Source organism: Diabrotica virgifera, chromosome 4, assembly GCF_917563875.1.
Source record: "Diabrotica virgifera virgifera chromosome 4, PGI_DIABVI_V3a".
In the NCBI taxonomy this organism is placed as follows: Eukaryota; Metazoa; Arthropoda; class Insecta; order Coleoptera; family Chrysomelidae; genus Diabrotica; species Diabrotica virgifera.
Genome location: NC_065446.1, coordinates 46022742 through 46035749, shown reverse-complemented (window position 1 = coordinate 46035749; position 13008 = coordinate 46022742). Strand labels below are relative to the sequence as shown.

At 31.9% G+C, this 13008-nt stretch overlaps 1 protein-coding gene across 3 annotated transcripts in view; it reads right to left on the bottom strand.

The window, feature by feature from the left end:
- The window catches only part of LOC126883015 (MFS-type transporter SLC18B1-like), a 100543-nt gene that overhangs the window by 49173 nt on the left and 38362 nt on the right, over positions 1-13008 (bottom strand). For all 3 annotated transcript variants that reach the window (XM_050648184.1, XM_050648182.1, XM_050648181.1), the window contains exons 4-7: positions 11191-11264; positions 4667-4814; positions 946-1014; positions 696-786 (exon numbers count right to left, since the gene is read on the bottom strand). In XM_050648184.1, the coding sequence (XP_050504141.1) occupies positions 696-786; positions 946-1014; positions 4667-4814; positions 11191-11264 (382 nt within the window). The remainder of the gene's footprint in view (positions 1-695; positions 787-945; positions 1015-4666; positions 4815-11190; positions 11265-13008) is intronic.

The window sequence follows — 13008 nt, the reverse complement described above, 5'->3', positions numbered from 1 at the left end:
TGTAATGTTAATTATTTATACGTTTATAACGATACTTTCCACCTCGACTAGTTTAATTTCTGTTTATCTCACAACTTAATATTTTTTACATCTTATGCGTTGTTTTGCCGGTCACTAGCGCGCTCATCACTGTATACAGAGATATGCCATTCAATTCTTTGCTATTTTCTCGTAATATGGGCTAGATATTCTAATTTACTCACTCAGGGGAGTCTGTAACCCCTAGAGAGCGCCTTCCCAGGTAGTCGATAGGGGAATACCCTCACCAGCTTCAGCTGGCGGATAAGGGGAAATAAAATACTACTTGGGGACCAACAGGCAGGGCGGAGGGCGCTCTTGAGCTGGAGTGGAAGCAAACTGTCTAGGAGGAATACTCCAAAATTAAGCCCTGCTCCTCCAAGTCCGAGAGAATTCATTATTGCTGTTGACATTGTGTAGACTACGCCTTTCTAGCTAGCACTATTTTAATGCCATTTCTGGAAGGACAACTCTTGTATCCTAGGTTTCGAAAAAACTGGTCTTTTTTGAATCAATAATAAGGGGTTCAGTTCTCTGGCCACTTAACATGACTCCTACTTCCAATGGCGGGCCCAAGGTCCAATCAGTATATAATAATAAAATAAGAAGAATAGAGATGGGTTATTATCAAAATTACTACCTATATAAAAGTATAATTTAAAAATTGAGTTTCTTACCTTCAACGTTTGGTAACAGCAATAGGTTGATCAAACCTATGAAAACCATTGCTACCCCCAAAACGTAAAATGGCACACTAAATCCACCAAGCTATCTAGAAAGTAATGTAAAAGATACATCCTTTTTAACAATTAATTATTAATAATGCATTATAACTTTATAACAAGTAATTATTTATTATACATATGTATATCCATTTTATCCTCTTTTGAAATTGCAGTATGTCTATAATAGAATTTTTGTACATACCGAATATAGTATGCCGCCTACTGCAGGACCAGTACTCATTCCTAGTCCTACGAAAGTTTCTAAAATGCCCTAAAATGTAATGGTTTGATATGAATATTAAAAATAAATAATATACATACAACGTTACGTTGATAAAAAAAAATAAAGGTGAAAAAAAAATAGATTACAAGTATCACTTTTTATGTCCCATATACATTTAGTAGAGGATATCGGAAATGGTATGTTTAAAATGGTATGTTTAAAAAGTGAAATTTTTCAGTTTTTCTGGTGACTCCTTATTGATACATTTTAGGTAATTATTTTTAAAACGGGTGGAAATTTATGAGAGCTACTTAGTTACGCACGTACGTGTGAAGGAATAATCCAAGTAGGCCAGCAAATGAAGCATTTTGGCTCGCAATTTTTTCGTACAGCATGGATTTACTTGAAATTTTCACAGAATGTAGGGAATAGTCCACGGATCATTTTCTATATCATGCCTCTGTACGCTAAAACCTTGGGGGTGGTTACCACCCCATCTCGGGGGTGGGAATTTTTTATTACATTCTAATCATATAAATCGATGTAAAAAGTAATTCCAAGAAAAAAATGTTTTTACATTTTCTTCGCAAAACTAATATTTTTCGAGTTATTCGCGGTTGAAAGTAACAGTTTTTCGACGAAAAATTGACCTTTTTAGAGGATTTTTTGAGAATAATTCGAAAAATATGCATTTAATCAAAAAACTGTACATATCAAAATTATATCTTTTAGTAACGCAAACCAAATTTTTTTATATAATATTTTTACGATCAATACAAACCGAGATATGGCATGTTAAAGGTTAGCTTTTTTCGTCAAATGCATAATTTGAAATATTCAAAGCCAAATAACGGAAAAACTTTGCATTTTTAGAGAAAAACTTAAATAAACTTTTTTCAACTATATCATTAGACCTTTCAAAAAATAATAATAAAAAAAGTTTCTAGCATAAAAATTTAGCTAAGTTTCTAGCATAAAAATGATAAAAAGTCGGTACATGCTTTTCTCTACGAAAAAAATCAGTGAAAACAACCCCCTAACTACCCTCCTTATTAAAAAATGGTCTTCACCTTTCTGTAATTCCTTTTATATTTGTATTATCAATACACCCAAGAAGTTTGACCTATTTAAAAGGCCTAATTTTAGAAACATTGGAGTTTGCAAGGAAAAATTGATTTTTTGCAATTTCGTATTTTTCACCTTTTTCTTCAAAATATAAACTACTAAATTGTACTTCTCTTAATAGCTAAAATTTCCTTGTGCATAGATTTTAATTACAGTGAACAGTTAAAGAGATATAGCTGTTTAAAACGTCTATTTACAAGCAAACACCCCCTTATTTGAGCCCTTTAAACCCACCCCAATTAAAAACTAAGGGATCTTACGAAATTTAATTTACATAGTCTTGATGATGACTATTGAAGATTGAAGATGACTAAAAAACTATTTGTATTTGTATTTGTTCATTTTTGTAAATTCGTATTTTTGTGTAAATAAATGTTTTTGTCATTCTTTAATTCTACTTTTTTTGTATAGATCTATCAAATTATCTACTTATAAAAATTGCAATGTTATTAAGGGTGGTTTTTAAGGGTTGAAATATTACGAATATATGAATATTAAGCATAAGACAATCAGTATTTAACCAACCAAAACCAAATTTTACCCATATTAAAGTTTACAATGTTTGTATATAATTTTTGACAATAAGGGGTAGTTTACACTCCCAAAAATAATCAACGCCCTTGAGCATGATATATAATATGAAGTACAGGATGAGATGATCCTAATCCTAAAATTTTATGTAAATTGATGCAAGCTGAAATTATTCTTCTAGGACAAGTAAATTTTTTATATATAGCTCCAACAAGGGTGGTTTTAAGGATTGAAATATTATCATATTATATCTTAAAGCATAAAAGAATCATTTAATAACTAATAAGAAGCAAATGTTTACAATATTAAATAATATATTTTTTACAATTAGGGGTAGTTTTCATCCTTAAAAAACCAAAAGCATACAACGGATCAATATAGAAAATGGACTAAAGGGTGAAATAAGCCTTATCCCAAATTTTGTACAAATCGATGCTGAACGAAAAAATTGCGAGGTTTTGCCATTTTTTTCAGTTTCAAATCCTCGACTATTTTTGATAATTTGTGAGAATGATATTAATATGATTCTTCTAGAGGTTATTGTTCGTTCGGTATAACTTTTCCCATGCGTCACGATTCAGTTTCAAACAAATTAAGTCAAAACATAAAGTGAAACGTACGCCTATCCCACATAACAATTTCATGTTCTTAGTAGATTCATAGAACATACTTTTCAGAAAAAGTATATACTGAGAATATGCGTAATTACCATTGGGAATGTGCACAGCACATACTAGTATATACTACATTACAGTACTTAAACGTTCTATGTATATACTTAGAATGTACTACCGAACTTCTTTTCAGTATATACTAAGAATATACTTTTTAGGATATTCCAAGTACGTGCTATAAACCTTCTATTTATATACTTAAAACGTACTACCGTACATCTTTTTGGTATCTGGGAAGAATATACTTTTAAGAATATCCCAAGGAAGTGCTATATTGCTCAGAAGTATGTTTTCAGCATCACCTAATCCCATCTTAGGTTCTACTGGTTCTACCAAGTACCTAGTTACATATTCTAATTGCATATGAGAATGTAGTTAGTACATTCTACAATATTACTTAAAAAGTAAGTATGTATAAATTTTAGTTATTTATTATAAATATTATATAATATTTATCTAAACTAACCTATAAGTAACTAAAATTTATATACTTAAGTATATGTACTTACCTACTATTTAAGTAATATTGAGTTACCAAAATGAATCATATTTTGAAGCACCGCAAACAAAATAAAGAGATTATGTATGTTCCTAATAGTCCTACTCCTTTTAGTACTTTATCGTTCGCCTTCATCCTTAACACTGCGTAATTAGACACAAATATCTGTTTTCGTTTTCATATTTTACCGTTGCGTACTTAATACCTATCCAGGTAGGAAATGGTCAGAATGAGATTGGCCGTTTGCAGTTGAATGGAATGGCCTATATCACGTCGATATAATTCTAATCCGATCTTTTATAAATACTTGCTTTTACGATCTGGTGATAAAAATGGTGGATGATGTATTCTTTCAGTTCTTTATAACTGAATGTACCTAATCCAACGATGTAAAAATACTCATGGTAAACTCGAAATGGTAAATTCATTTCAATTATGAAAACGAACATTTTTGTTTCGTTAATGTTTAAACTTTTTTACCATACAATTAAAACCATTTTAAGAAATTAATGCGTCCAATACTAACTACATACATAAATTTTATTAATTATTATATAAATAACGAAGTTAATTATCCATAAAGCTAACATTATTAGATATATAATATTTTTAAGATATTTTAAAAGAACATGAAATTTAGAATGTTTTTTAAGGTACATGATGCTTTGGACATGATGCGAACATCATTGTTATGTGGGATGTGTGTAGTATACACACACTATACAAAATGTATATACACATCGACGTTTGTTTCACTTTATGTTTTGACTTAATTTGTTTGAAAATGAATCGTGACGCATGGGAAAAGTTATAGCGGACGAATTATATTAAACTATTTTATTATATAATTTATTATATAAAATATACTTACTATAACAGATCCAATGTTATTTGGAAAAGAATTAACTACGAAAATATAACTAGCGGTCGAAAAAGCGCTTGCACCCAAAGCTTCAAATCCTCGTATCAGTATACAAAATGTCGTAAAAAGCGTATAGTTGCTAATGTACTCCAGAAGCCTAAAAATAGATTACCAAGTTTAGCTCCTTTACTACCGCCTAAAGTTTAGTATAATTGGAAGGATATGCATTTTGCCTATTACCGTCTTACCTCAGGAAACGAAGGTTTAAAAATCGAAAAATTGGGGGAAGTCAATAGATAAGGCGTACCATCTCATATGTATCGAAATTTTTTACTGTGTCATGGTTTTTATCAACGCAAAAAAGCAATTTTTTTTATTCAATTCAATATTGTGACAAAACTACTCATTGTAGACAAAACGTTCCACAAACGAATTTCTTGAAAATACTCTTTAAAATGAGATTTTGTAAATTAAACAAATGTTTATAAACAAAAAAGTTATTGCAAATTAAATCCGAAAGTAAGCATTAAGTAATAAATCGGTCGAATAGTTTTTAACCAATTAGCCTAATAAAATAATGATCATCAAAACGTAATTCCGTACTAATTTGTGTCTAACTTGTTTTTTAATAATGTCCCAAGGATTAAACATTTTGAAATGCTTTTTCGATATTTGGGTTCCTGGGAATTTTTCACACTTAATAATTCTTATTTTCCTTGGAGTTACCTATATGACTTTTGGCCCTTTAAGGCTCATTCGCCGATACACCAATTTTGCTAAATTTATTTTACAATATATTTTCCTATATTTCATATTCCCTATCCCGCTTATTACTGTGGGGAGAATGTATTAGGAAAAACCATAGATTTGCTTATAGATAAACTATAATATATTTTCAACGTAGAATGAAGTAAACATTTCTGTTGTATGTAGGTATATTAATTTATTATTAAAATTCTTAAAATTTATCCACAAGGGAGTGGGAGTATAAAACGTTTTCGGTCAAAATGACCATCATCAGTGTAAACGTCCAGTGTACAAGTAGTTGAAACTAACCACTTCAAAAGGTGTAAAAACCTCTAAATAACATTATTGCTACATTATAAGCTATATAATAATCGACCTTAAGTCGATGTCTTAAGATTATATATTATCATATGTGGATGTATGTCATCCTTGCTCGGAAATTGCACAAGGTTAATGTGCTCAGGTGAGAGGTTAACAGTTGGTTGTTAGATTTCAATTTGCATTAAATAGGGATGATGTAAATTGGATATGATTCGTGAATAGCGTGTAGGTTAGGTTGCACTTTAGATTTCAATTTGCATTAAATAGGAGTGATGTATATTGAGAAAAAATGAAGCATTATTTCCTTATTTATTCTTACTGTCGTATGATATTCGTAAGATTATTTTTTAATACGTATAAATGGATATTTTCTTAAATGTGACAGTTGTCAAAACTAGGAAACTGGTTGCCTTTAAACAGAAACAATCTCCTTAAAAGAATTCTATCGGTAATTTTCTACAGTAGATAATTCTCAGTATAATTTTAATCTGATTGGACAGAATTAAACACGTGATCAAATATCTTACTATACGATTGGAAGTTAAAATCATGAAAAAATAATCGATTTAATTTAGATTTATGTAGCTTTCTATTGGCCAGAATCTCCTATGAATGAAATAATTAAGCTAATTTCATTAAAACATGAACACAATAAGATAAATTTGAAATAAATTAGTAAATAATATCTAAATATTAGTTTATTGCATGTAATACAATTATAATATATTATAATGCCATATTACAAGGTATTTTACTTTCCCGCACGCCGTGCGGGAAAATTTACTTTTACGCACGCCGTGCGGGAAAGTGCAACTTTCGGAAACGAAATGCGTACTTGAAAGTGGCTCTTTTAGCACGGCCGTAGAAAAAAGTAAATCCCATTTAAAATACATTGTTACTTCACGCACACTTTAAACCCTTCACGCACTGCTATCTATAATGACAGTTTTCACAAACTGAAAACTTATACATAAAAATATGACATAGAGTAGAGTTATTTATGAAACAGTTCGTGAAGTATGCTTTTTGCGAACACACGCGATGTTTAGAGCACGAGCGACAACGGAGCGAGTGCTATACATCGCGTAAGTTCGCAAAAAGTACTTCACGCACAGATTCATACAATATTTTATCTACGTTAAACAAATAAAAAAACTGTAACTCTTCGTCCCTTGAATTTATTTTTATTCTACAATTTTTAGAACTTTGACATTTAAAAATTCTAACTTCTTTTAAACCACAAAACTGTCAAAACTTTTGTCGTAATTTATTGCTCTATGTCATCACCATGGAAACGCCAAAGTTAAGGATATTTGATTATATGAAAGTGTGTCAAAAACAGTGCGAAAAAGTAAGTCCCACTTAAAATACATTGTTACTTCACGCACACTTTAAACACTTCACGCACTGCTATCTATAATGACAGTTTTCATAAACTAAAAACTTATACATAATACATAGAGTAGATAAACCAATTTTATTTATAAATAAGTTGTCTTTATAAAACTCTTTTTGACCTTATGTTTCTTTTTATTGCTTATACTTCTTTTTTCAAAACAGAAACAATTATTTTAAATTTTTAAAATCAATTGTAATCACTTTTGCGTGTTTTAGTATACCCTATACGTACTGTGAGGACGTTTGAGTTGGAATAGATTCATTTTCTCGAGAATGGGCGACTCTGGAGATAAATCCCGAAACAGGTCGATTTTTATTTTTAAATTATAATTTTTTGGCATATATATCATACTAGTGCCGTCATCCATCTGGGCGTGATGACGTAATGGGGGCGTGTGATAGCCCATTCGAAAGGTTATTCAATTCTCTATTTACTAATATAAACAATAACATAATTATTTATACAGGGTGCCCAAACAAAATTTTTTTGAATTAAATTGATTGAGACAAACAGAAGAATGTATGTAATATCTTTAACGCAAAATACATTTAACTGCTGTCAGAAAACAGAAAAATTAAATTAAATGTTCAAACTGCTAAGAGGCAGGTGGGTGGTAGCTTTGTTATTGAATTTAAGCGGAAACAATATTTACTTGTCAATTAAACATATTTTTCTGTTTTCGGATAACAGTAAAATGTGTTTCGAATACTTAAATTATATACATTCTTCTTTCTGTCTCAATTAATTTAATTAAAATTTTTTTTTCGCACCCTCTATAAGCAATTGTTTTAATGTTGATATTAGTGAATAGAGAATTGAATAACCTTTCAAATGAGCTATCGAACGACCCCTATTCTCATTTAAAAAAATTATCTATTAGGTCATCATATCATATTATGATTTAAAAACAAAAATCGACCTGTTTCGGGATTTATCTCCAGAGTTGCCATTCTCGAGAAAATAAATTTATTCCAACTCAAACGTCTTCACTCTATATTGAAAATTATTTTTATTAAGCTTGTAATAATTTCAAACCGTAAATATAATTTAGATTAACAATCGAATAAATGCAGAAAAAATTATGTACATGAGATGGACAAGTAAATTAATGGTAATACCACGTATAAACAGTATTATCGCTTTAATAAAGTCAATAAATTATTGCTACTCATATTAGGAAATAAGTATAATTGGTGATTAATAACTATTATCTTTTGGAATATTTCTGGTCCTATTGAAATCAGTTATTTATGTTATAGACATCATTATAATGACACTGATTTCAAGTTGAGGTTGATTTAAGATTTTTATTTACCATAAATAAGTCTGTTGTCTTTTGTAATTAGCAGACATCAACATTTCTCCAGTTTCCTGATTCTTCTTCTTAACGTGGCCTATCAAGTCCCCTTGATTTGATACGTTGGCGATTAACATGGCGAAACTGTCTCTGTCTCGAGCTATTCCAAATAGGTGCTCTGCTTTCTTTATTCCTGTCCACTCCCGGATAATCTTCAACCAAGAGGACTGCTTTCTACCAATTCCTCTGCGTCCTTCGATTTTACCCATCATAATAAGTTGAAGAATATTATACCGGTTTCCCCTTACTACGTATCCAAAATAGGACATCTTTCTATATTTGATGTTATCAAGCAGCTCGCGGGTAGCATTTGCTCTCTTAAGGACTGCCACATTTGTCAGCATAGCCGTCCATGGTATTTTCAGAATACGTCTGTGCAGCCACATTTCAAAGGCCTCCAAACGGTTAATGGTGGATATTTTTAATGTCCATGCTTCGACACCATACAAGAGGACTGACCAAATGTAGCATTTAATCGTGCGCTTTCGAAGTTGCAAGGTATCATTACAGAAGAATGACCTCATTTTTAAAAATGTCGTGCGGGCTATCTCGATTCTACAGTTTATCTCTTTATCTGGATCTAGTTGTTCAGTAATATGGCAACCAAGATATTTAAAACTGGGTACTCTTTGAATTATATGACCATCAACATATAACCGTGAATCTTGATGGGCCAAACGGCTAAATACCAAGTATTTTGTTTTTGAACAGTTTATACTTAGGCCAAACTCTCTTCCCACTATGTCAATGGCATTTAAAAGGTGTTGTAATCCATTCATATCATCACTTAAAATAACTGTATCGTCTGCATATCTGATTGTATTTATCAGAATTCCATTAACTTTCACACCCCATTCCAAATTATGCAGTGCTTCTTTAAATATTCTATCTGAATATAAATTGAATAACAGTGGGGACAGTATACAACCCTGTCTGACACCTCTTTGTATTTTGCATATTTCTGTTGATTTTCCATTTATGCAAGCTGTCGCTGTTTGACGCGAGTATAATTTTTCTATGATTTGTACATCTTGACTATCAACTCCTTTATCCTTTAATATTTTAATTAATTTGTGATGTTGTACTCGATCAAAGGCCTTCTCATAGTCAATAAATACAGCAAAGACGTCTTTTCTTTGATCTCGGCATTTCTGCAATTACACATTTAGTGCAAAGAGTGCGTCCCGGGTTCCCAGTCCATTTCTGAAGCCAAATTGTGTTTCATCCTGGTCTTCTTCACATTTATCTCTGATTCTACTGTGGATGATACGCAGAAAGATTTTCAAGGTGTGGCTAATAAGGCTTATTATTCTATAATCGCTACAGTTTTTTGGACGTTGTTTTTTTGGTAGGGTTATGAATTCGGACTTTAACCAATCTTCAGGGATATCACCAGTCGAATAAACATCATTGATATCGATATCAGTTTCCTGATATCGATTTCATATCTGCCGATAATACATAAAAAATTCCAAGTCTGTATGATTTGTTAGATAACCCATTTTTTACCCACATACTACTCTCACAGTCCCACATACTAAATTCCGGTAACAATTTTCCAATTCAATTTATATTGATACACTGTTTTTTGAGTTTTACAGTGTAACATCGACCAAAGATCATCATTATCATCATTCAACCCCGCGATATATCCACTGCTGAAAGAGGAACTGGAGTGATCTATAATAGCGATAAAATTTTGAGTCCCAAATTTCTCTGATGTCATTTCAGTCTTTCGAGATGTTGCATAATCCAGTGGGATCAGTGGAATATTTCTTAAAATAATATAAATTCTTCAACTCATCTAATCGCCACCATTTCTGAATTAAGGTCAATATTTGGAGCTTGGAGAATACGACTTGTGCTGTTTGTCCTATTAAAATTTCATTCCAAAATATTGCAAATATACCTGTTTCCAGTAAACACATTAGATTATACAAACCATTTGCATCGTTACCTCCTCGTACAGTTTTAAATTGTTGCTCATGGTCTTCTGAAATTGTGGATAATGCTCCTTTAATCTGATTATAACCTTCAACTAGTGCTTTTGCGGCATCACTTCTAGATGACCATCTAGTAGCATTTACTCTTTTAGGGACAATAATATTTCTGCCACGGTCGGCGTTGCTCTCGCTTAAAATCGCAGCTTTTAAATATTCGATTAACAAGTTGTATCTATATGTAGAGGAAATGAAAAATACATATTATAGTTCATGCAGTTCTTCTAAGAAATCAAAGAATCCAATGGCAGCAGGACAACACTTAGCTGCAGCTTTTGCAAATAAATTTAGATAGTGGGCCGCACACGGAATCCACAACGCCAAGAAATTATGTTCTGTAATTTTAACCTGAACACCATTGTATTTTCCACTCATAACTGACGCGTTGTCGTAGGACTGTCCCTTGCAGATTTCAAATCATATCATGTTCTTGCAGGAATATCACTAAATAATTAAATATATCTTCCGCTTTATGACCGTGATTTGCTAAAAATATGAGAAACCACAGCTAATTGATTGACAAAAATTATTCTATGTGAATATGGTGCTGATTTTTTTACATTTGGGGCTTTGTGGGGCTCCCCGAAATGTGGGGGCCCAGGGCAGCTGCCCCCCTTAATTCCGTGTGTATAATATACAATGATTTTTGAGAAGATTTCTCTAAATGTTAGTGTAACTAAAAATACATATAAAATATAAAAGTACTTACCCAAATAAAATATTACATAATCCTGCCACAAATATACCAAGTATAAATAAAAACTTTGCTCCAAATACTGGTAGCTAAAAAGTGTTTAAAAATAATTAATTTCAGAAATCGAAAGTTGTTGTGAGACATTTGTTTTATAATTTATATTTATCGTTCTCAAATATGTGTACTTCTTTAATCTTTACTTTTCGATATGTTGGCCTTCTATCCGTACGACTTCACTAGTATCGTTCTTCTCTTCTTCTTTTTGTTTAGACATGACTCTGTTTTCCTACTGATCGCGTTTCTCTTGGGGAACCATCTCTCGCTATACTTACTACTCTATTTATTGTCATTCGGCTTATGTGGTCGTTCCATTCTACTGTTCTGTTTCTTATCCAGTTATTAATGCTCTCCCCCTTGCATCTTCATCGTATATCTGTATTTCTAGGTCTGTCCCATCGATTTTTCGAAGGACACAGGGAATCTCTCTCTTATCCCATTGCCAGCTTCAATTGGGTCAGTTAGTTCTTCTTCTACTTTTACTTTTATTTTGTTGTCTGGTAGATATTTTCGATTGTTTTAATTCTTCTTCTTCTTCTTCTTCTTCTTCTTCTTCTTTTATATAGGCAGTACTGCCTGTTTTTCTTCAACGGTGCCTTTCATTCTGCCCCTAAGTTGTCATTCCATCTTTTCCTTGGGCGTCCTATACTTCTCCTGCCTAACGGTGATTTGTCCCTGGCTATTCTTACTAACCTTGATTCCAACATCCTGCTTATGTGCTCATTCCACTCTTCTTTTCTGTTCTTTACCCAGGTATTTATATTGTCTACCCCACATATGCGTCTGATTTCCTCACTTCTTACCCTATCCTGTAGTCCTTTTCCAGCAATCCTTCTATGCCTTCTTAAGATCTTCATTTCGTTGGTTTCCAGATGTCTTCGTGTTTTGCTTGTATCTGGTCTTGTTTCGTCCGTGTAAGTCATAACTGGCCTAATAACTGACATATATTCGGGCCTTTGTTTCCAATCTTATGTGTTTGTTTATCCAAATTGTGTAGTTTAGGCATCCGGCTGTTCTACTGGCTTTAATTATTTGGTGTTTTACCTCTTCTTCGATATTGTTGTCGGCTGATAGATTAATTCCCAGATATTTGAAAGTCATTACTTGTTGATAATTTGATTGTCTAACTCCAATTTGCATCTTATTGATTCTTTGGCAATTACTAAGCTTTTTGTTTTTTGGGCTGATATTTTCATATTCATTTCTTTTGCGTTAATGTTGAACTCGTGCAATAATCTTTGTAGGTCGTCTTCGCACTCTGCTACTAACACGGTGTCATCAGCGTAACAGAGTATTTTTATCTCTCTATTGCCCATTTTGTACCCTCTTTTTTCTTCACTTGTTTTATTATTGCATCCAAGATTATGTTAAACAGTAGAGGGTTTAGTGAATCTTCTTGCCTGACTCCTGTGTTTGTTTCTATGGGTTCTGTTATTATTCCATTGACTTTCATTTCTATTTTATTTCTTACATATATGTTTTCTATCAGTTTTATGATATCCAGTGGTAAATTTTTCTCATATAGTAGGTGTATCACATCTTTTAATTGGATTATATCAAACGCTTTCTCTAGGTCTATGAAACAGAAAAAGGCTGGTTTGTTATATTCTAATGATTTCTCCGCTATTTGCCTTATCACAAAAACTGCATCGTAACATGATCTTCTACTTCTAAATCCTTGTTGTTCATTCGATATATTTTATCTTGATGTTCATCCATTTTAATTATTACTCCTATAAAATAATAAATGGATAACGTCATTTAATTTGACCCTAT